Source organism: Lutra lutra, chromosome 16 (assembly GCF_902655055.1).
Source record: "Lutra lutra chromosome 16, mLutLut1.2, whole genome shotgun sequence".
Lineage (NCBI taxonomy): Eukaryota > Metazoa > Chordata > Mammalia > Carnivora > Mustelidae > Lutra > Lutra lutra.
In genome coordinates, this window is record NC_062293.1 from 1,456,188 (window position 1) to 1,479,742 (window position 23,555).

Consider the following 23,555-nt stretch of genomic DNA (forward strand, 5'->3'; position numbering starts at 1 on the left):
AGTACATGTATCCTGCGCCATTTGAACAATAGAATTCCAGAGCCAAAATGAATGGCTCTGAGGAGCAATTTGACAATGAATCTTGCCAACAGCTGAGTGAAAAAGGAAGTTGCAAAAGAACACATATGTATAAACCCATTAGTATAAAAATAAAAAATGCAAAAACGCTCTACCCCAACACGCAGTTCAATTAGTTAGGCTATAACTTTTGGTCTCTTGCAGCAAAGTGCAAAGTAACAATGGCTGAAAGGGGGTGGCTTGTCTCTCCCTGGCAGGGCAGTATGGAGGAGGGTTAGGGGCTGGGATGGCGGCTCTGCTCCATGATGTTGTCCAGAGATCCAGAGATCCAGGCTCCTTCTAGCTCACTGTTCCACTCCCACCACGGTCCGCGTGGCCCAAGACGGCTTCCTCCCACAACCTCGAAGCTGCAGACAGTAGGAAGAAGCACCCCTAGCTGCAAAGGAGGCTGGGAAGTGCACTCTCTGTCCTAGGCAGCCGTACATGCTGGCAAAACTTGGGAGACTGCGTAAATGAACACGAGGACACAAACAGTAATGTTCCCCACAGTCTGGGCACATGCCCATGGGTGGTAAACCTCTAAAGGAAAGTCCTGGAGTGATAACTTGTCACGCTGCGAAGGGAACAGGAAGGTGGATGTGTGGAGGGACCACCAAAGGGTATGTTTAAGTTTCCGTATTAGAGCCGAATGGTGGAGTCATGAGTAGTCATTATTCTCTGTTAAAACATACTTTCAAGCTTCATACTCCATCATAAAAGTGAAAAAGGTTACAGAATGTGTGTGTGATTTATATAAAGAGGAATGAATGACACATACTATTCTGGCTTTGAATTAAGAACTTTTTTTTTTTAAGATTCTATTTACTTCTTTTAGAGAGCAGTGGGGAGGAGCAGAGGGGGAGGGAGAGGAGTCTCTTTGGCTGAGTGCAGCGCAGGGCCTGGGGGCTGATCCCTGGACCCAGAGATCACTACCGGAGCCTAAAACCAAGAGTCCCAAGAGTCCATGACTGTGCCACCCAGGTGCCCCTGCATTAAGTACTCTTGACCTGGCATTCCCTCTTGTTCCCCTGGTGCCTGTGGGTGCAACAGAGCTTTCCTTACCTAGCGGCTGCGAGAGTGGAGCTGAGGAACCAGCTTCTGTTCTAAAACATAAGGTCCTCCGGGTGTCCACAACCGGGGACGCCCCTCTATCCTCTCCCAGCAGCCTCGAGTTCCTGGGGCGGTCCACCCTGCTTGGAATTACCTGCGTGGTCCTGAGAAGGCCCTTCCTTCCCGGCCCTCCGTGGCTGTGCATGCCTTCAGCGGGAACACGGTGAGTATCTGCCCCCGCCGGGAATCCACAAACGCATCAGGGCTTTTCTCTGTTCTCTCCCCTCCCCAAGCCCTTCCTCCTCCAGTCCCATCTGTTTCTCGAGGCCCGGCGGAGAAGCCACCTCCTTCAGGAAGCCCTTCTAGATTTTTCCGGTCCTTCTGTTCCCCACCCCTGCTGTCCTCTCGGCGCGTGTCCTTTGCTCTGGCGCCGCTGGGACGTCAGACCCGCTGGGCGCCGACCCGCGTGCACTTCCGAAGGGCCGACCCGGGGAGCAGGTGCCACGCTCTCTCCTGCGAGCTGTGTGCCCCCAGCGGGGTCGCCAAGACTCTCTGCGCCTGCGCGTGTCCCCCGTAACCCAGGGTGCCAGCTCCTCTGAACAGGCTCAGGGCGCAGCTCCCCTGCTAGCAAGCCCCGGCCCCCGGCCCCGGTCCCGAGCGCGCGCCCGCACATCCGTCCCGGGTGTAACCGCTGAAAGTGAACCCTTCCAACCGCTCTCCTCCGAAAGCGCCGCGCTGCCCTTCTCGCCTGACCCCACCGACCTTGTCCTGCAGCCCCTGCAAGGCGAGGCTCGAGGGACTAGACCCGCGGGCGAACCGGCCTGAAGCTCGGGACCGGGGCGGGACGGCGGAGCCGGGTAGCCCTCACCCCCGTCCCCGCCCCCGCAGCGGGCCCCGTCCCCGGAAGTCCGCACCCGCTTCCCATTGGCTTGCGGTCCGCCGAGGCCCGCCCCTCCGGGCCACGCCGCAGCCTTCCCCTTTCCGGCCCCGCAGGCCCTTCCAGGCCGGCCTCTCATTGGTGCGTGCTCGCGGAGCCCCGCCCTCGGGCCGTCACTTCCGGGCAGAGAAGCCTGCGGAAGGCGGAAGTGTGCGCTGAGAGGCGGTCGTGAAGACCCGCTGAGGAGGCCCCGGGTGGTCTCTGGCTGCGCTTCCGCGTCTGGGCGTCGGGACGCGGGGGCGGCCGGCGACAGCGAGTGGGGGACGATGCCATGAGGCAGCCGCAGGGCCTGGCGGGGTCTGGAGGTTGACCGTCCCTGCCGCCTTCCCGCGAGGCCGCCTCCTCCAGGCAGTCGCCCGTCCGTGTCAGGGTCTCGCATTCCCGGTGGTCCCAGTGCCTCGGACCGGGGCTCCCGGGCCCTAAGCCCCGCGCGATGACCGCGGCCGCCGCCTCCAACTGGGGGCTGATCACGAACATAGTGAACAGCATAGTGGGGGTCAGTGTGCTCACCATGCCCTTCTGCTTCAAACAGGTGAGTCCAGCGGCGCGGGGTCGCCCGCGGGCCGTCGGGGGCGCTGACCGGGCCGGCGGGCGTCGGGGCTGGGGGAGGCGCTGGGCGGGGTCGGCGGCCAGAAGCCCGCGGTGTGGGAGCCGGGGCCCCCGCCGGCCGTGGCCCGAGCGTCTGCGCGGCTCGAGAGTCAGACGCGGCTCGGGCGCGGGTGCTGACCGCAGGGTCCCTGCTACTTGTCCTTGTTTCCTTTTTATCGTGGGTTGGTGGTGGTGGTTGTTTTTTTTTAGATTTTAAGCTATCTTTAGGCCCAACGCGGGGCTCACACTCGCGACCTGGACATCTGGGGTCTGCCCCCGGGCGGAGCCGGCCAGGCGCCCCCGCTTCCCCGTCCCTTTCCAGAACTCTGACCCCAGCGCTTGCTTGCTTGCGGGGCGCACGGCTGCAGCCCTGCCGGCCTTGGGACTGGGCGGGGGCGTGGGCGCCGAGGTGACCCCAGAGTTCGCCCACTGAGCTGGGCCGTACGTAAATGTCCGCTCCGCCGAGCAGCATCTGAAATCCACTTCGAACTCGGTGCCACGCGACAGTAAGGCCGCGTGGAGAAGAGCCGCTTCCGTGGGGCTGCACCCGCTCGGCCGGCGTGGAATCCGCAAGTGAACGGGTCTTTCGTGCCTCACCCGAGGGAGGCTGGTGAGCTCATCAACTTGGGCAACTTCTTCCCGAAAAATGAGCTCCTGGGCCTCACGTGTGCCCGGGCTGGGGTTGCTGCGCCCCCTGCGCCCTGGAGGGGGCTGGCGGGTTGTGGGGGAGGGGCTGCCAGGAGGGGCGGGCGGGTGGCTGCGGCGCGGCGGCGGCGGCGAGGACCAGTCTGGGATGCAGCCAGGCGGGGAGGGAAGTGGAAATAACGTGGGCGCCCGTCGTTTAATTTTAGGCTAAACACTTTGCATTTTCATACTCAGCATCTTCGGCGTAAAAATAGCACCACAGTTTTTTTAAAATCTGGAGATTATTAATCCCCCACCTCAGCCTCGCAGCCTGAATTGCTTCCCAGCTCCAGGCGAGTTGCTGATGACTGTGCTGGCAGACGGTGGGCAGGAGGACAGGCACTCTGGCCGCTCTAGAACCCCAGGGGCAGCACCTCTGACCTCACGCTGAGTCCCAGCGTGCCCGGCCACTCGCGGGCCTTTCTGGAAGGACTGTGTGCCCCAGGCTGCTGAGACTTGCCCAGCCCGGAGCTGCGTCCTGGGGCCCGTGTGTGTTTGGGCCTCTGTGGGTCCAAGGCTGCCCTCCTCCACGCGGGTCTGTAAGGTCTGTAAGGTGCCGTGGCAGCACGGCTCTGCTGGGGCTCCTGGGGAGCGCGCTTTCCCGGGTGACTCAGCCCTGCGCAGATCTGTGTGTGGTGCCTGGTGGGCACGAGGCCCCGGCCAGACTCACGTGCCCAGGAAGGGCTCACGCTTCGTGGTGGAGGCCTGCGTGCGAGCACAGGACCGCAGGGGGTCCCCCGTGCTGAGGGCCCGGCCGAGCGGGGGCAGCCTCTCACGTGGGCGCAGCACCTGCTCCCCAGGAAGGCCTCGGCTGGGGCACCGCGGCAGGCCAGGGGCAGTTGGAGGATGTGTGTTGTTGGTGTCCGACAGCCATGTCACGGTTTTGGGGTTCTTTCTGTTTGTTTGATTTTAGTAACTTGGGTACTTTCCGAAAAGAATTAACATTTCACTGAAGGGTGACACGTATACAGAGAAGTGTGCTCTTGGGTGTGTTCTGGGTGGTTTTTTAAAAAGTGAACGAACACGCGGCATAACTCCCAAACTAAGGAACAGAGCGCAGCCGGCACCCCCTCGCCCCTCCCGCCGGGCCCACCATCCCACCGGCAGCGCCGCAGAGCAGGGCACTGTCGTGGAAGCGGACTCCTGCGTGCCTTCTCGTGTCCCCTGGCGTCCCTGCTGCGGCTGTGCCGTGTTTCGGTCCTCTGCCTCCGCTCGGCACCCACGGCGTCGCCCGCCTGCGGCTCCGTGAGCACCTGCACACGGGCTCGGACGCTCTGCGCGTTTCCCGGGGCTGTTTCTCGAGGGCAGGGTGTACGCTCACCTCCAGTAGAGGCCGTAGGGCACTTGTCTCTTCGGCTTTTAGATCGCGGATAAACCCCTCTAAACACGGGCAGGCCAGTGCGTGAACACGCGTCCGTTTCTGCCGGGTGATCGCGGGGAGTGCCATGGCGGGGTCGGAGGGCGTCTGTTCAAGTCCTAAGAAAGGCGTCAGCGCCATTTTTCACATCTTCCCGCCGGCGTGTGTTCACCGCTGCTAGCTGCTGGCCCGGGGGCTGGAAGGCGGCATAGTGGGGGGGCGCTCGCAGGGAGCCAGGGGGCCGGTGGTTGGCAGCGCCTGGCTAGCTATGCGGTAAGACTCGGCGGGGCCACGGAGGCAGTGGCGTCCCTGGCACTCTTTCAGGGTCACAAAGCACGTGGTCACCACATGCAGGGAATTGGTCCCTTTCAGTGCTGGGAATTGTCACCTGTAGGCAGGGGAGTGAGGCAGAGCTGGGGCCTGGCATTGGCGAGGGTCGAGGGAGGCCGAGAGGGTGCTCGGGAGCCACGCGGGTGAGGCGGCAGCACCGGGTCACTTTATTTTGTCACTTTGTCTCCCTCCCCTCCAGTGTGGCATCGTCCTGGGGGCCCTGCTGTTGGTTTTCTGCTCTTGGATGACGCACCAGTCCTGCATGTTCCTGGTGAAGTCCGCCAGCCTGAGCAAACGGAGGACGTACGCGGGCCTGGGTGAGGACGGCGGCGCTGGGCGCAGCGGCTGGGCATCCCCGAGCCCTTGCCTGGGGAGTGCAGCATTCGCCATCTGTTGGGGCCTTGCTCCTTTCTTTACTTACTTTCCTCCCACTTCATGCTTAAAGAGCTCCTTGAACAGCAGGTTTTCTTCCTTATTTAAAGTTTTTTTTTTAAGATTTTATTGATTTATTTGACAGAGAGATCACAAGCAGGCAGAGAGGCAGAGAGAGAGAGAGGAGGAAGCAGCTCCGCGCTGAGCAGAGAGCCCGATGCGGGGCTCGATCCCAGGACCCTGAGATCATGACCTGAGCCGAAGACAGAGGCTTAACCCACTGAGCCACCCAGGCGCCCCCCTTATTTTAAAATTTAATGCCGTTTTTTAAAAACCGTTACTAGAGGCAACAGGCTTCCCTGAGGAGGCGAGACTTGCTCTCCTGTTTCCCGTAGATGCAAGCACCTGTAGAGGCCTCCCCTTCGACATGCAGGCGGGACCAGCGGCCCCCCGCCCCCCGTGCACGTGCTCCTTGTCTGCCTCTCCTGAGCACTCGAAGCCTTCCTCCGGGGCCGCCTGCTGGGGGCTGTGGTGCTTTGCCACTCTGAATGTCGTGGAGGAGATGACCGTCCAGCCCAGGCCGATGGCCGGGATCCAGTCCCCTGTCTCTCTAGCGCTGCTGTTTCCTGATGCTCTTGGTGTAATTTCATTTCCTGTAGGTCTTTTTCCTTTGACTTCGGCCAAGGGCGAGGAGGCTGTGCTTTCTGCTTCCTCTTGGTTTGCACTGTTTCCTGGGGCACTCGGCTCGGGGGGCAGGGGCCCGGCTTTCCCGCCACCCTCAGGGTGCTGTGCTGGCGAGATCTGGCCTGGGGCTCTCAGGAGCTGGGGAGAAGCCCTGGGCCCCGGATGGAAACCCCACTCCCGCCCTGCTGCCAGTGTGTGGCCGGGGCGCTGGTCCGCTTGTGCTCTCAGAGTGGAGAGGTGGTGGCGAGGGGAAGTGGCGTGCGCGCTCCAAGGGGCCAAACAGAATAAAAACACGTGCAGGGTCCGCGCCCGTGAGCTGTGGCGGTGCCACCTCTGGTTTCCTCCTAGCTCGTCTGCTTTGCGTCGGCACCCGGTCCTAGCGTCTGTTCTGAGCTCAGAGCTGAAGGCGCACCTCCTTCCCTCCTTGCCGGTGAGAACGGTGCTGTCAGGCTCTCGGTGCCGGAGCCACACGAGGAGGTCGCAGTTACAGGTGAACGGATCCCGCGGAGAGCACCTCCCGCAGCTCGGGATGACGTGTGCTCCGGGGTGCCCCTTTCTCCACCTGCAGGGCTGTGACCTTTGGGGTGATCTTTTTCTCCCCTCCGAGGGTCACCATTTGGCGGGGTTCCCGGAGCAGACGTCCCACGAAGGCCTTGGCTGGGCCCTGACAGAGGACAGGTGACAATAGACCGCAGAGACTGGTGGCTTTGGACAGCGGTCTGAGTATTCTTCGAAAGTCCCTGAGAAGGCACACCGGTTTGGCTGGATGAGAGCGTCTGCCAGGAAAGCAGACGGACACCCTCGAATGTGGCTGCCCAGGGCTGCTCGCCGTGACTGGAGCCCAGCTGCTAGAAGCAAAGAAGATCCCGGTCCACCGGCGGTCCTCAGTTGTGCCTTTGGTCCCAAGCAAGGTGGCTCTGTTGCGTGAGCTCCCACAGACCCCATGGCCCTGTGGCCCCGTGGGCAGCGTCAGACGCCCTGGGTCCAGCCTGGGGCCCCGCACAGTCACTCAGAAACAGAGGCCCCGCCACTTGCACGGGAGTCGCGGACAGGAAGAGACGAGATCCTCTCGGGCCCTGTGGGTCGGCGGCCCCACCATGCCGGGGCAGGCTTACTGAAAGGGCCTTTTCTTTTCTTTTTTTTTTTTTTTAAAGATTTTATTTATTTATTTGACAGAGAGAGATCACAAGTAGGCAGAGAGGCAGGCAGAGAGAGAGGAAGGAAAGCAGGCTCCCCGCTGAGCAGAGAGCCCGATGCGGGGCTCGATCCCAGAACCCTGGGATCATGACCCGAGCTGAAAGCAGAGGCTTTAACCCACTGAGCCACCCAGGCGCCCCTGAAAGGGCCTTTTCTTCTCACGCTCTGCCTTCTCCTGGCCGAGAAACCGTGCGAGCTCACAGCACAGTTGGAGAGGGCGGCCTGAGACCCGCAGCCCCGGGGTCCGGGACAAGCAGCCTCTGTTGGCAGAGCCCCCAGCCCTAAGACGCATTGTCTGCTGGATCCGTGGGCGCCAGGAGGGTTGGGGACAGGCATATGGCTGTGTGGCCTTCGGCCAGACCTGGAGACAGAGCGGGGGCTGGAGTGGCTGACGCAGCTCCCACAAGTGGGCTCCATAGCAGGGGTGGGGTGTGCGCGGGGGGCGGTTTCATGGAGGATGTCTGCCATGCGCAGACTCCAGTGAGACTGCCACCGTGCCTCAATTTGGTGAGCCCCTGGCGGTGACCCCAGTGTCGCCCCTTCCCCTGTGAGCGGTGTGTGGTGTCTGCTGGGGAGGGCGCCCTGCCCGGCGGGGATCACGGCGCTGGGGCTGTGTCTGTCGATGGAACTTCGTGCGTTTGTGGTGGTCTGGAGGCTGCTCATGGGCCGGGTCGGCGAACGTCACCCACGTCTCACCTGCTTCTCCCCGTGTACGTTCTGCTTCGTGTAGACTTTTAAAAAAGACTTTATTTATTTATTTATTTATTTGAGAGAGAGAGGAAGCACGAGCAGGGGGAGGAGCAGAGGGGGAAGCAGGCTCCCCACTGAGCAGGGAGCCCGATGCGGGACTCAATCCCAGGACCCTGAGATCATGACCCGAGCCGAAGGCAGACGCTTCACTGACTGAGCCACCTGGGCGCCCTCATGGAGACTTTTCTAAATCTCATCTTCAGAAGATGGGCATGCCAGCCAGTCAGCCTCCTCCTGGGGTCTCAGTCCCCCAGGGCCTCCCCAAGGCCCGGACCCCACTGTGCTGAGTGTGGCCTCTGGGCTCCCCGTTGTGTGCACTAGATGCTTCTGGCACTGTGTTTGGGGTCTTGGGGTCCTGGTCAGCCTGCCGCCCACTCCTGGGCCTGGGGTGGGGCCTGCTGAGGGCCTGTCTGGCCAGTTTTCTCCCTGCTGGTCTTCGGACGTGTGACCCACATGCACGGATACGTGGCTCGAGCGTGAGGGCAGTGGAGCCAATGTTTCTGGTGCCCGGGGGTCTCTCCACCCTCGTTGACCCAACAGACGTTCTACTGGCCTCTGTGCAGGTGGCACTGGGGAATCACGTAGTCCAAGGCCTGGCTCCGGGGGCGGCCGGCTTGAGGTCACCCTTCTGTCTCGAACAGCACAGTTTGGTGTGTGAACCACCTTCTCTGCCCTGCTGATGCTGGCGTCCGTGAGGAGGAGGCTTTGGAAAGCTGGTGGAGAGAGCGGGAGTGGGTCAGGGTCCTGCACTGAACCAGGACGTCTCAGCGTCAGTCCTGTGTCCTCTGCAGCCTCTGAGCCGCAGGCCGGGAGTGGCCCCAGGAGGAGAAGCTTCTGCCCGGCCTCCCAGGGAAAGACTGGGAGGGCCCTCCTGACAGCCGTCCTCGCTCTGCGCGAGAGCACTGGTTAGACTGGGACGAGGCCACGCCTCCTCCTCGTCCCCATGGCCCGGCCTGCTGGCTGCAGAGTGTCTGTCCCGGGGAGAGGCAGATCCCCTCCTCAGACACCTGCCGGCCCGCTGGGCCTGGCCCGTCACTGTGGTTCCTCCCCGAGGGACAGCCCTTCCAGTGCCATGCCAGGTGGGAGGCTAAGGGCGGGGCCTCCTGGGCATTTCCGTTTGGGACTGGGGGTTGGAGGCTGCTGAGGGATCCGCCCTGGAAGTGGGGAGTGGGGGAGCCCGGGAGTCCAGGTAAGGAAAGGGCTGAGTGGGGAGGCCCGAAACTGGGACGGCCCCGTTAGGTTGTCCTTCTGGGTATCTGGGTGAAGAGAGCCACCTCCCGCCTTGGTCCCCTGACTTGCTGAAGTATTTTCCGGTTCCCCGTTCTCCAGGGTGCAGGTGTGTTCTGGAATGTTTTCTGGCAGCTGCTCCGAGCATTTGGAATGCGCTGTAGCTGTTCAGCTTCCTCGCAGAGAAGGATCGGCGGGGAGCGGGGCCACCTCTGCGGGTCACTGAGTTATGTGTCCCGTCCGGAGGCGCGCTGCCCAACGACTGTCCTTGGGAGCCTCAGAGCAGCAGGCCTTGGGGTCCTTGGGTGACAGCAGGCCTTGGGGTCCTTAGTCTGTGAAGGGCTCAGCTTGGCCTTGCGTCTGTGATGAGTCAGACGAGCCGGGAAGGCCAGCGTGACCCTCGAGGCTGGTGCTGCTTACCGGCATTCTGCCTGTTCATGGCCTCTGTCCCGTGTGTGATGTGCCAAGCTCCCTGCACTTGGCGACACTGTACCTCTCCTAAGTCACTGGGAAGTGACAGGCACCAACTGGCTACATGTTTCCTGCTCTCTGAGTCTCCTCGGAAGGGAAGCTGGGCTGGGCTGTCGCGCGCACCCCTTTCTGGCCGCTCCTGGGAGATGGGGACTTCCTAGAGGGTGGGGGGACGTGGGTTTCCTGGGGCCACGGTCAGGTCCTGGGAGGGGCCTTGCCTTCGTCTCTCAGCTGCTCAGGCGGTTCTGCTGTTGGGGAGGCGGGACAGGCGTCTCTTGTCCGCTGTAGGACACGCTGTTCTCAAGCCCGGCTCCTTGATCATCTACCTCGAGGGGGGCAGGCCTGAGACCTCTTGTCCCTTCGCCCCCCAAAGTGCCCCACTAGAAAGGATTCTCTGAGTTTCCCTCTGGAATCACAGTGGGTGAACCTAAAGCCCTTAGCCAGGTCCCTCTGGCGTGGGCTGCAGAAGCGTGGAGACCCGTGGGCACTGGGCGCACCCCCCCGCCCGGGCTTCCCCAGCCTCCCTGGCTTCCCAGCTTCCCCCGACCTGGGCGCACGCGCGGCCTCGGTCACGGGCACCCCTCCCGCACGGCTGCACGCAGGGGACCACCGCTCACGGGGACAGGTCTCCTTCCTTATTTCTAGTGAAAAAAACCAACTGCCTGTGTCTTTCTCTCCTTTTTATTCTTTTCTCTGTGGTTTGCGTTAGTTGAGTAGACCCGAGAAAAGCATGGGACCAGAATCTTAAAATGCCCTCCCTACACCCCTGAAATGCCAGACCAGCAGGTTTTTGTCCAGGTGCCCCTCAAGGCTTCCCGCGGGGGTGTGTGCGGGTGTGGCGTCCGTGCTGTCCGACTGACCCCGCTTTTCTCTCTCTGCGCTAGCGCTGCACGCCTACGGGAAGGCGGGGAAGATGGTGGTGGAGACCAGGTATGTGCTGGCACTTGGCCACCTCTGTCCTCCTTTGTCCCCCTCTGCCCTCCTTCACCCGCCCTGAGGAGAAGCCTGAGGGCCATCACACCCTGAGCCGCGCCTCTCGGACGTGGACTGCTTTACACGGTGGTACTTTTCTCGAGTGTCACTGACTCAGTAGTTGAAAGCGGCATTTGTCGTCACCTAAAGAAATTTGTGTTTGGGGCCGAAGTCCCATGTAAGTCCTGCTAGGGAAGATGTGAGAATGGGGAACTCGGGGAACTCAGCCCTGCTCCCGAACCCCGTGTGCCCCCCGCCGCACACGCGGTCGCCTCGAGGCCGCGTGGAACGGTCCTATCTTTCCCCCTTGGAGTAGAGTTTCGTGAGATGAGAAAGTTGCTGGGAAATTGCCCTTTTAGGCTTGTAAGTTAGGGAATCATGGACTCAGGGGAGCGGCCTCTGAAGGCACCTGATGGTTCTTTTCACTCGTGGAGCTTCAGGGCGCGTTCACAGCCCTGGAGGGAGGCACGTGGCCTGCCGTGCCGAGAAAAGCGTAGTCGTCCAGCGTCCGTTCGCTGGGAAGAGTGAAGTGCCCCGGTCCCAGCCCAGGCCCGCAGGCGGGCGTTTGCGGGACACTGCCTCTTCCTCCGGCCGGCCTCGGCGATCATGGGCCAGCCGCGTGCTGGGGACGGGTCTCGGTGCAGGGTGGGAGGCGAGATGGCGGGGTCCGGCCTGGTCTGGCCCTTCAGCCCGACCTCTGTCTCTGCAGCATGATCGGGCTGATGCTGGGGACCTGCATGGCCTTCTACGTTGTGATCGGCGACTTGGGGTCCAACTTCTTTGCTCGGCTCTTTGGGTTTCAGGTGAGAACACGCTTAGGGGCCCGGGGCCTTGGTGTGCTCGTGGCTGCTCGTGTGGCAGCTGCTGGCGACACCCCTGTAGGGGTGCCTCTCAGCCCCCGGGGGTGGGGGGCAGGGGCAGGGTGAGGCCAGCTGCCTGCGGTAGGTTAGGAGAAGCTTCTGGACACTCTGGGGTTAGTTCCAGGCCCGCGGTTGGAAGCTCTGGGGAGCCACTGGGGTGGCGCCTGCCCGGCCTGCTCGGCTCCCCGCAGGTGGTCGGCACCTTCCGCATGTTCCTGCTCTTCGCGGTGTCCCTGTGCATCGTGCTTCCACTCAGCCTGCAGAGGAACATGATGGCCTCCATCCAGTCCTTCAGCGCCATGGCTCTCATGTTCTATACCGTGTTCATGCTTGTGGTGAGTGCTCCCGGCGGGGACGGGAAGGTGCTCGAAAGCTGGGCAAGTGGTGGAGTCGTGCCCGTGAGCCCTGGCGGGGCACAGGGGCTGCCCGGATCTGGGCCGGCGGGGCAGCGATGGTGCCTAGGCAGGGGTGCAGCCGATGCCCCAGGAAGCGAGGTACGGAGGCTCCTCATTTGACGGAGAGACATTTCATGTGCAGTCAGTGAGCGGGACTTGTGGCGCGGACGCCTGGTCACAAGGGGACAGGTGGTTTTCTAGATGAACATTCTTTGCCACCGGTTCTGGGTGGCCGGCGTGGACTGCATGCTTGGAACACTTGTGTCCTACTGCGTGCCTGGAGGCCTCTGAGTGGGAGCCCGTGGGGCCTGAGCCTGGCCTGACTGTCATGGTGAGGTTCGGACGGGCCCACTCCTGAGTGAACAGCGTGAAAACCTTTGCCATGGGTTTTCCCCATGGGGTCCTTCCCAGCACCCCAGCAGCCTCCTTGGGAAGGCTGCCCAGTAAGGTCACGCTGTTCTCCAGACAGCCCTGTTCTCTGGGGGTTTGTCTTTTAAAATGGGGGGGGCCTCAGTCAGTGGAGCGTGCAGCTCGTGATCTCAGGGTCGTGAGTTCGAGCCCCACGTTGGGCGCAGACCCTACTTAAAGAAGAACAAAGTGTCCAGATGGGCCTGGGAAGGGCCTGCCCAGTTTGCAGGGACCGTCCTGTCCCCTGAGGCAACTGAGGTGGGGGTGGCAGGTGGGCCTCGCTGTGCCCTGTCTGCCATGTGTGTTCAGGGCACGGGCAGCTGCCTCAGAAGCCCCGCTGGCTGTGTGCGTCCGGCTCGTGGCACGGCGCAGGGCGGGAAACCACGGGTGCGGGACCCCATGCAGTGGTACCAGGTCTTGCCCCAGGGGAGCATGCGGCCGTCTCCCGGTAATGTGCCCCGGGCCACGGTACTCGGCCCGGTGCGGGGGTCCCGATTCGCACCTCGTGTGCGAATCGTGCCGATCTGCCCTGAGCTCGCCTCTCTTGTCCCCGTGCAGATCGTGCTGTCCTCCCTCAAGCACGGCCTGTTTGGTGGGCAGTGGCTGCAGCGTGTCAGCTACGTGCGCTGGGAGGGTGTCTTCCGCTGTATCCCCATCTTCGGCATGTCCTTCGCCTGCCAGTCGTAAGTACCGTCTGCTGCCCGGGGGCCCAAGGCGTGGGGGTGTCCCTCGGGGCGGGGGTCGCGGGGAGACGGGCATCCTCTCTCGTCTGGAATTGGCGACGCGGGCCACCATCGCGTGATGCCTTGTTCTGTTGTGACTTGTTCCCCTTCCAAGCTGAGGCGAGAGCTGTGTGTATTTTTATCCAGAGAGAACTCGACTTTATTCCCGAGATGTGCTGCCGGCAGGACTGGGGACAGTGCCCAGTTCGCCCCCTCCCCCCAGAAGAGTTGGCTGTGGGGAACACAGAACAGCCCCAAACCATCTGATTCACACAGTCCCAAGCATTTTGCCAGAACTGAGCTGTTCGTGTGAGAATATTTAAAAGGAAATTGCACAAACATTGACTTCCGAGTGCCGCCGGGCGCCTCCGGAGGCGTGTGCGCGTGCGCGAGTGTGCGTTCTCTCTGGCACGCAGGGCTCTGGGAATACAGATCAGGCTATTTCCATAATTCCAGCAGCGCTACCTTCGCCACCGAGCGACAAGAGCCAGTGATTCATGCCCGGTCGGAGCGGTAACCCGCTCAAAAGAGAGGCGTAAATCCGGCACGGACGGGAAAAGACCATCGGTACCCGGGGGGGGCCACTTCTGCCAGCCCCCCCCTCGCTCCAGTGGGCTTGTATTGTGCCAATCGTGAACTAACGTGGCAGATAAAATTTGCTCGTGCTGCTGTGTTTACACCCACATGCGAGATCCAAATCGTCATTTCCCACTTACTGTCTCTCTTGGCAGCTTGGTTCCGCCAGAACACGCTCTGCTCTTGCAGTTTAATGTCCCCATTATACTTGGTGACAGAAGTTCCACTCTCTCACGACGTACCTTGTTACCAGTTGTCCTTTTTTGTCTGTGAGTTTGCTTTTTAGAGCAGAAGCCAGTGGTTGGGCTTTTCGGTGGCAGCTGCGGGGTAGCCAGCCCACCTCTGTTGGGTTTGGGTCCTAGGTCAGATGGTACGTTCTGGAAGGTTGTCCTGCTCGAAGGGAGCACTGGCCCTACGGAGAGCGCCGTGTTCTCCCCAGTGAGCGGCTGGCAAGGGCGTCCACAGAGCTTGGAATGACTGGTTTGGGGACCTCCCCTTAAAAACATAGGCATTTGCCAAGGGTGGAGACCAAGCGCTCCCCTCCCGCTGCATCTCTGCAGGAGCGTGTGTGAGAGACGGGCCTGCCGGGTGACTGCCTGCATGACTGGTGTCCTTTCTGCGGGGGTGGGCCAGGCCGCTGCTTTGCTCTTGCCGTCTGGCCCTGTCTGGTCTTACTTCCTAGTAAACAAGTCTAGAACCACGAGGCCCTGTGGCCCAGAGAAGCAGCCTGGGGAGTGCCGAGCACAGAGGGGCCTGGTCCACACGAAGGCCCGGGTTTGTGCGTTGGGGCTGCATGTGGGAAGCTCTGTCTGACTCGGGTAAAGCAAGTCTTGGAGGCCGCTCGGCAAGGTGGGCGGTCTGGGTACACTCCGTGGAGTGCCGAGGTGGTTCGCCATGGACGTCTGTGGCTCCCAGTAGCCGGTTCCAGGGGCACGGGCAGGATTAGGGGCCTTTTGTACTTGTTCATGCGCCAGCACGGGGCACGACCCACTCCCCACAGAATCTGCGGCTCCTGGTGTGTGCTGGGGGCCGGGGGTCGGGGGAAGTCCCCGTCCTGGAGTCTGACTCTGCTTCCCCGAGTTGTCACTCGCTGGCATGGACCCTGGCTCAGCCCGAGGAGCTGTCTGGCACTGAGATGTTGGTGCTGTGTCCCCTGCGGGCCCTCTGCCATCCACTTGGGCTGCACGGGCCGGTGCTCCCTGGCGCCCTCCAGCTGGGCCAAGGGGAGGGCAGCTTTCCAGGGCGACCCCTGCCCACTGTGGGTGCCCCAGCGGGACAGTGTGCCCGAGCTCCTGTTGGCCGGTTCTTCCCACCAGTTCCTATTTGCTTTGCAGTGACGTCTCCTCTTACTTTCTGGAAGGTGGTTTTGGGGTTTGGCTCCACTCAGTGCTGTGCTTGTCCACTTATTGGCAACCATTTCTGCACCTGGCGCATCCCTGCCAGCTGGCATTCCGCATGCATGACCGCGGGCCGAGGCGCTCTGTCCCTCAGCCGCTGGGATGCCACAGCACATGGGCGGGAGAGTGGCCGCCTTCTGTTTGGACACCCCCGAGTCCGGCTTCCCTTCCCAGGTTGCACATAGACCTCCACTGCCCACCCCTTTTCCCGGCCCTCCCCACTGCTCCCCACAGGGACTGTCCGCTGTTTGCAGAGGGCCCGATGGCCCTGTCCCTTCCACCGCCCAGCAGCACTGCGCTGCTGGCCCTGGGCCGTGCGTGGGACGGAAGCTGCCTCTCTGTCCCTGTGGGCTCCGATCGGCAGCGCTGAGGCCAGGGCAGGTGGCCCGGCCCTGCTTACGTTTGTTTAACTTTCTGTTCTTTTGACGGCGGCGCTCTGCACTGCTTCCTGCCTCCCTGTCAACACGTGTGGCTTCACTGCCTCCTGGCACTCCGTGCGGTGGTCACGCTCCTGCTTCTGCGGGACAGACGGCCTTTCATTCTGTGGCACTTCTGCAGTGTTTGCAGATAGCTCGTTAGGGGGGTGCTCGGGGCCACCCCGCCGTCTGAACCTCAGCTGCGGCCTGGAGTTACCATGGTGGCGGGTGTGGTTGGAAGGACGGTGCTGGAGACTCAGGGAGGACTGGGGACCTGGGGACAAGGGCAGGCAGAGGGCGTGTCTTCCTCTGGAGTCTGCTTGGTGAAGTCGCTGGTGTTTATACAGTCAGGTTCTGCCCACCTACGACAGCCTGGATGAGCCGTCGGTGAAAACCATGAGCTCCATATTCGCCTGCTCCCTCAACGTGGTCACTGCCTTCTACGTCACGGTAGGAGCCCCTTCAACTGTCCCCTCCTCTCCTGTGTCAGAAACCGCTGGGCTCTTGACCCCCCTGCAGGCCTGCCCTTTGCTCCTTTCCTGTCGGGGACCTGGTGGCCACAGGGGCAAACCCGCTGCTCGGCTCCGCTCCAGGGCCGCGCGCAGATGCACACACGCTCTGCCCGGGCGGCTCCTGTATCTCTCCCATCCCGGGGCCCCCATCACGCTGGCGGGGAGTCTCTCCTGACTCCTTTTCTGAGGCCTTTGCTCATCTGCTCTGGAAAGAGGCGCGTCTGTTTACAGAAACGAGGACAAATAAAAAAGCAGAGGAAAAAATAACCTTTGATTTGGGTAGATTTTTCTTCGGGTCCCCATGTTGCCGTTTGTCCTATGAGCAGTGCGCACTGTAGCCCGCGGCCCTGAGCCCCAGGGCACCCGCATCCTCGTTAGCTTCCCCAGCGTTGTCCACGGGGCGTGGCCATCCATGGCGGGCACGGTTGGCCCCGCGGTGCCCGGCTTTGGCTGTTGCCCCCGGGGAAGATCGGCCGCCCTGCGGGGCTTGCCGGGAACCCTGAGGCTTCCTTTCCACATGGTAGCTCGCTGCCCTGGGGCCTGCTGTCCGCGCGGGAGGCAGACTGGAGCCTCCCAACAGCCGGGCCTTCTGGCTGCGGGTACGCGGGCTGTGAGCCAGTGGTCCCACGGGCGGTGTGGTCCTGCGGATGCTGCTCAGGGCTGTCCCCATGACCGTGCCCCCCGCTGTCGCCCTCCCATAGGTCGGCTGCTTTGGCTATGTGAGCTTCACCGAGGCCACCGCAGGCAACGTTCTGATGCACTTTCCCTCCAACCTGGTGACGGAGATGATGCGAGTGGGCTTCATGATGTCCGTGGCCGTGGGCTTCCCCATGATGATCCTGCCGTGTCGGCAGGCCTTGAACACGCTGCTTTTCGAGCAGCAGGTAAGGCTCTCGTGGCCCTTTAGGTGACCGTCCACCAGCAAAATGCTGCCCTGCTGACCTCCACTGTGTCTGCTCTGTTGGCTTGGCCGGTTCTCTAGCTCTGGACTGTGGCAGGGAGAGCTTTTTCTACTTAAAAATGGAAAAGCTTTGGTTGAAGTGAAATTTCTTATTTTTTAAATGTTTTTAAAATATTTTATTTATTTATCTCTCAAGAGACAAAACGAGAGAGGGAACACAAGCAGGGGGAGTGAGAGAGGGAGACGCAGGCTTCCCGCTGAGCAAGGAGCCCGATGCGGGGCTCGATCCCAAGACTTTGGGATCATGACCTGAGTTGAAGGCAGATGCTTAACAACTGAGCCACCCGGGCACCCCAAAGTGAAATCTAATAGGGATTTTTTTAAAAATTAAATTTATTTATTTGATAGAGAGATCACAAGTAGGCAGAGAGGCAGAGGGGGAAGCAGGCTCCCCACTGAGCAGAGAGCCTGATGTGGGGCTCGATCCCAGGACCCTGAGACCATGACCCGAGCTGAAGGCAGAGGCTTTAACCCACTGAGCTACCCAGGTGCCTTTAGGGATTTTTAAAAAACCAACTTTGGAGAAAAGAGACCGTGCCAGAGCACACGGGTCAGGCCACACGGGAGACGTGGAGCCCTGACTCCCCAGTCCCCCGGCTGCTGCCCCCGAATCAGATGGAGCGGAAACCCCGAGGGATGAGGAGTGGCTGGGAGTGCGGAAGAGCCGGCTTCGCAGGCAGGCACGGATATCTGGGCACTGGGGTCAGCGCACTTTGCTTTTATGTTTATGTAACTGGACATTTTAACAGTTTGGATCAGAGACGGTGCGAGAGGCTGAGTTCTCTTCACTTCCGCGTGGGCGGGCATGACCCACTGAGTCCTTAATGAGAAGTTTTCAGAGGTGTGGGTTGGAGCTAAGAGTCTCTCTTGCTGTTGCCAAGTTAAAAACAGAAGGTCTGTGTGTAACTCGTGCCCCAAGACGTGGGGTGAAGCCGCGCCTGCTTTGGGAGCCCACGGACCCGCCTGCAGTTTTTCTCCATGGCGGTGTCTTGTGTCTCAGGGTGGAGGTCCTTGAGTGTGGTCTGCGGTCAGCCGGGACTCCTGGTGGCCACCCACGTGGAACTGCTTAGGCCACAGGGTGGGGGGTGGGGAGTGGGTGGGTGGGGGGGTCCCAGAACTCCAGGAGACAGTGCGTCCAGTAGCCACACTGGGGAAGGTGGGCCCCTTCGCCTTTGGAGCACCTAGAACTGGGCTCGTTGTCCACAGGGCTGTCCTGCGCTCAAGACAGCTTCCCGCTGATTGTGCATCGAGACAGCCCCTCGTGGCGGAGCCAACCCCTGAAGGACTGGCCGTCCTTCCCCATCCCGACCCCGTTAGCTGGGCAGGCACCTGGGCGCCTGGCGTGGCACGATTTAGTGCCTGGTCCCTCGGGGGCAGCGGTGGGGACAGCTCTTGTCTCCCCCATGCCACCCCCCCCCCCGCACTGTGAGCTGCTGGCCTCCAGCTTTCCCCCTTTGATGCGCACACGTGCTCTGTGTGTGAACAGCATTTGTGTTTCTGTATATAATTTTTACCGTTTAAGAAACAGTCCACGGTGGCATTCGAAGCGATGTTAAATCAGGGAAGAAAATTCACCTCCGTCCCTCCGTCCTCCCACAGCTGATGTGGCGTTTGTGCCCGTCTCTGTAGAGTCCTTTCACTGAGTCTCCTGCCTTCGCTGGGCGTCTCCATGGAAGCCCGTGACGCCGCCGCGCTCTTGCTCTTCCAGCTTTTGAGGGAGGCTCTGCCGTGGTGGGTCCTTCATGCTTGACCTCCCACGGGTGCTCTCTCCCGACCACACGTACCGCTTCCCCTTCTCCCTCTCCTCTTGGAGTATTGGGTAGGCTTCTAGGCAGGAGCTCTTGGGTCAAGGGTTATAGCCCCAACGCCCCTCCTCGCCAGACCCAGTGCAAGCTGTCCTCCTAAGGTCGATCAGAAATTTGGGCTGCAGCACCCCCCAGTCCATCCTAAGAAGGCCACCTGCTTTGAAGGTCTATTGTGGAAACGGGGTGATTTGAAATTCTAGTTACGGAAGCTTCTGAGGCTCCCCTGGAGTGGTATTGCCTGGCCCAGGAATAGGAAGCGTGGTCAGCCCTTCCTGTGTGCCCAGTATTGCTCTAGAAGCTTCACTCCAGCTACCTGACCAGAAGATGGTTCTGGTGAATGGGCCTTGGAGGAGGAGTAACTTTGGGTTTGGTCACACCATGTCCTATCCTCTTTCCTTCTTCTCTGAAGCACCTGGAAATGAGGGCACGCCCGGGAGTGTGTGTCCCTGGGGTTCTGCTCTACCCGGAAACCATCAGCCTGGCTCTGTGGAGCTCCCTCTGGCTTCTGGTGGTCCCGTTTTTTAATCTGGCTTGTGCACTGCTCCAAGGAAAATGGAAGGTCCTGCTGCTAACATTTTGAAAGAAAGTTGTAAACTCTCCGTTCTGTTCCATCCCATGCCTGACGTGAGGAGCAGCCTGGGCCTTCCTGGCCCGGAGCTTTTCTTGGGTGGGTTACCTGTTGGGTCACGGTCTCGCGGGAACACTGCTCAGCCAAGTCATACCGTGTCTGGAGTCACCTGCTGGCCTCCCACGCACACCTACCTGGGCCACTGGCAGAGCCCTTTACGGGCATCCTTGCTAGAGGGCAGAGAGGCAGTCAGTCATTTCAAAACCTTTCTGTTTTTGTTTCCTCTCACCCAGCAAAAAGATGGGACCTTTGCTGCTGGAGGCTACATGCCGCCCCTGCGGTTCAAAGCACTCACCTTCTCAGTCGTGTTTGGAACCATGGTGGGTGGAATCATGATCCCCAACGGTAAGTGGGAGGTCTGTCCCAGGCACTGGTTTCCTGCCCGCTCTGTCCTCTTCCCTGTCCTCCATGCTTGCTGTGACATGGAAGGACCCCAGGGCTGACGCTGCCTGGAGTCTCCGTGTTCAGCTGATACCCAGAGTCTCACACTGCCCTCTCTAGTCCCCTAAAACACATGTAGAGGCCATCTGTGAATCTTTCGTTTGGCCCCCTGGGAAAGGCGTGGGCCACTGTAGTAGCCTCAGGGCGCCGTGGGCGTGTGGAAACCTGAGCCAGTGACCCCAGGTGGGACTGACACGCAAGGACACCAGCCTGGTCGGTGAAATTGGTGGGGATGCTGTTGGTTGATTCCTGGTTTTGATGACACATCACCAAGGGACAGGGAAGGGCCTGAGCGAGATTTGCGCTGTCACACATGGTGGGGAGGTTGGCGATTTAAGACGAGCTATCTGAGAAGCCCCTGCTGGGTGCCCAGAGGCTCTGAGAGGAGCCAGTGCGGTGCTGTAGGCCTCGCCCTGTGCTGGGCCCCGTGGGAGGACACCTGCTCCCTGTGGCTCACTGAGGTTCACGTAAGCAAGGGAGGGAGCCACGTTGCCCCCATTTCACGGACCAGGAACTGAGGTGCAGGGAGTAGGGAGCTTGCCTGGGACTCCTGGCTGGGAGGATGGGGCCTCTGGTTCTCACGGGGCTGCAGATTGCTCCCCGATGCCTGCAGTAGCAGTCAGGATGCCCCTCACGTGCCTGTGGGTACACAGGCTGGACTTGCAGAGGCATGCGTCTCCAGGCCCGGAGGCAGGGCTGCCTTGCCTGCCTGTGCTGGCCCACGCTTGGTGCCTGCGCTTGGTGCCTTGCCGGAGCCCCTGGCGCTCACCCCCTCCTGTCTTTCTTTCTCGTTCCCAGTGGAGACGATCCTGGGCCTCACGGGCGCGATGATGGGAAGTCTCATCTGCTTCGTCTGCCCAGCTCTGATCTACAAGAAAATCCACAAGAACACCCTTTCCTCCCAGGTGAGCGCTGCTCAGCCCCACCCGAGACTGGTGTGGGTCATGTTCTCAGACAGGCTTCTTAGTATAGGAGGCCTTTGGTTCGGAAGGTCTGGGAGATGCGGGGCCAGGCCAGGCCGCTACCTCTGTACGTATGGAGGTTCCCACGGGCCCAGGGTGCGTGCACGTGTGTGTGCATGAGACCTTCTTACTTCACCTGAGCATTGAAGACTGAACTGCTCTCCCCCAAGCACGTGTGTGTATGGTGACAGGATTATCCGTGCGTGTGTGTCACACACTCCAGGCCCCTCCCCGTTCTTATCCCCCACTGTCTCACTAGGGGACTGTCTATGGGGTCACCTCTGCCATGCTCTGGTGTCATAGAGAAAACCATGCTGGTTCTCCATGTACGTGAGTGTTGGGATGCGTTTGAGAACATATCTGTGGGAAGCTTTCTGGAAAAGGAATCCCCGTGTCCAAGAGAAGGAGCACGTGGGCGCGGGAGGCTTTTACCCAGAGCCCGTAGAGAGGTCAGTGCCGTCGCTGCGTGGCCGAGCCCAGGCCTCTTTCCCCGTCAGTGGTCTGCAGGGGTGTCAGGTGTCTTCTCGTGTGTTTACGAGCTACTGCGTTTCTTTTCCTGGGAGCCATCCACGCGTTTTGCTCACCTTCTATGGGCTTACGGAGCTTTTTCTTTTTGGGATGTCCTGGTGATGGTTTCAGGAGTGCTGCAGAGCGAGCATACAGCAAAGCACCCGATTCCCCATACAGCGTGAGGACCGTTTGCCAAGTGAGCCCAGCCATGGACCCACCGTCCGGGAAAGGTTTAGAACATTCCAGCACCCAAAGCTTCCCCGGGGTGTCTCATGGTCTTTCCCCTCCAAAGGTTACCTCTGTTTTCTAACGTTTGGGAATAATTCTGCTTGTCCTTGGAGTGGGCGTGGACAGAGTCTCACAGTACGTGCTGTGTGTCTGCTTCCTCACTCGGGTGTCACGTCTGAGGTCAGCCGCGAGGGCCGCAGCCTGCCCGTTCTCCCTGCTGCAGGGCTCCGCGCGGGCCCCCCGGAGCACACAGTGGGGCTCTCCGTGCCGCTCGTCTGGGACGTGCGTCCGGCGTGTGGGTCACTCCCCGAGGCAGGTGTACTGGATCCTGGGCTTAGGGGTCTGTCCAGTTTCAGGAGATTTTTCCAAGCTCTTCCCAGGTGGGCCTCTGGCCTCATGTTGGAGTTCCAGCCGCGCTAGCCCTGCTGCCCCCCTCGCATGTGCTGACCCTTCTGAGGGGTGAGCAGGGGCTCCGTCTGGGTCTTAATTTGCAATTCTCAGATGACCGACTATGTTGAGCATTTATTTCATCATGGGCTCATCAGCCGTGTGAGCGTCTGGCACGTCCGCCCTGTTTGTTAGCCGGATGGTCTTCTTCTGAATGATTTGTGGATGTTTTTCAAGCTTCTAAATCTTTTTTTAGAAATACACATGGCAAGTGTTCTCTCTTGGCTGCCTCTTCGTGCTCTATGTGATACCTTTCACCAACACGTGTTCTTCGTTTTTTCTTATTTTATTTTATTTTTATTTAATTAAAAAAAAAAGATTTTATTTATTGATTTGACAGAGACCGAGAGATCACAAGTAGGCAGTGAGGCAGGCAGAGAGAGGGGGGGAAGCAGGCTCCCGCCTGAGCAGAGAGCCCCATGCGGACTCGATCCCAGGACCCTGAGATCACGACCCGAGCCGAAGGCAGAGGCTTAACCCACTGGGCCACCCAGGAGCCCCTATTTTATTTTTTTAAGATTGCTTTATTTTAGAGAGCTCACACATGCAAATGTGTGCAGGCGGTGAGGGGCAGAGGGGGAGGGAGGAAGAATCTCAAGCAGACTCCATGCTGAGCTTGGAGCCTGACCTGGGGCTTGATCTCACCACCATCAGATCATGACCTGAGCCAAAATCAAGAGTCGAACGCCCAGCTAGGCATCTGTGCTGACTGTACCTTCAGGTGCCTTGGTGTTCTTCATGCTAGCGTAGTTCCGTTTGTCCCCTTTCTCTCTGGCTGGGTGCCTTTTATGTGCCGCCCATCACAGGGCCCTGCAGATAGCCTTGTAGGTCATGTTCTAGAAGCTGTTTGTTTTCTTGTCCTCATTCAGGTGCAGGCTCCGTCGGGTGGGGAGGTGGGGTGAAGGCCCTTAGCTGATCGCACCCCCCCCCTTTCCCCAGCACTGTGGTGTCACGGCTGTCATCAGTCCCCTGTTTCCCTGGGGGAGTGCTGGGGACACCTCTGTTGCTGGTCTGTCCTCGTCCTCATGGCCCTGCTCCGAGCGCTGTGGCTTTACAGTCTTCACAGTGGGTGGCAGGTGCCCTCGACCTTCATTCTTCTTCCCAGGGTCTTTCTGTCACTGGCCCTTAGCATCTGCAGCTGAGTCCGCTTGCCGGCCTCCTCCTGAGCAGCCGTGTTGGACTTTGATGGGTTTGTGCCAGACCACGGACCGGAGGACTGACCCAACCCTTCAGATCACAGCATTTCCCAGTTTTCCTTATGTCTTCTTTTGCCCGTGGCTTCTTCAGACTCTGGGGGATTTCCTCATAATCTCTTGTACTGATCTCTAGCGCGACCCCATTGTGCTTGGAGAACATACACTGAAGAATGTGAATTTCCTCCTGTGACGTGTTTGTGACTTGCTTGCAGTCCAGTGTATGGTTTGCGCCGATGGCTGCCGTGGGCCGCGGGTAGCTGTGTGGTTAGGTCAGCTGTACTCACTGCGACGGTCAGATTTCACGTGTTCTTGCTGTTTCTTTAATCTTCTTTATCAGTTATGGGGAAGATAGAACGAGTTCACTGTAATTGTGGATTTGTTTATTTCTCCTTTTAGCTGTATCAGTCTTTGCTTT

The 23,555-nt window shown here is 60.4% G+C and overlaps 1 protein-coding gene across 8 annotated transcripts in view; it reads left to right on the top strand.

Annotated features, from left to right (window-relative positions):
• Nucleotides 1–23,555, top strand: part of SLC38A10 (solute carrier family 38 member 10) — a 47,675-nt gene that overhangs the window by 5,181 nt on the left and 18,939 nt on the right. For 3 of the 8 annotated variants that reach the window (XM_047707940.1, XM_047707941.1, XM_047707942.1), the window contains exons 1-10: nt 2,161–2,576; nt 5,203–5,320; nt 10,589–10,634; nt 11,386–11,479; nt 11,728–11,871; nt 12,898–13,022; nt 15,798–15,900; nt 16,664–16,846; nt 19,590–19,701; nt 20,596–20,702. In XM_047707940.1, the coding sequence (XP_047563896.1) occupies nt 2,478–2,576; nt 5,203–5,320; nt 10,589–10,634; nt 11,386–11,479; nt 11,728–11,871; nt 12,898–13,022; nt 15,798–15,900; nt 16,664–16,846; nt 19,590–19,701; nt 20,596–20,702 (1,131 nt within the window). In that variant the 5' untranslated portion in view covers nt 2,161–2,477. Of the gene's footprint in view, nt 1–1,219; nt 1,331–1,864; nt 1,965–2,160; nt 2,577–5,202; nt 5,321–10,421; nt 10,503–10,588; nt 10,635–11,385; nt 11,480–11,727; nt 11,872–12,897; nt 13,023–15,797; nt 15,901–16,663; nt 16,847–19,589; nt 19,702–20,595; nt 20,703–23,555 lie in introns of those variants that run through there. The other 5 variants (XM_047707936.1, XM_047707937.1, XM_047707943.1 and 2 more) reach the window with 5 other exon arrangements.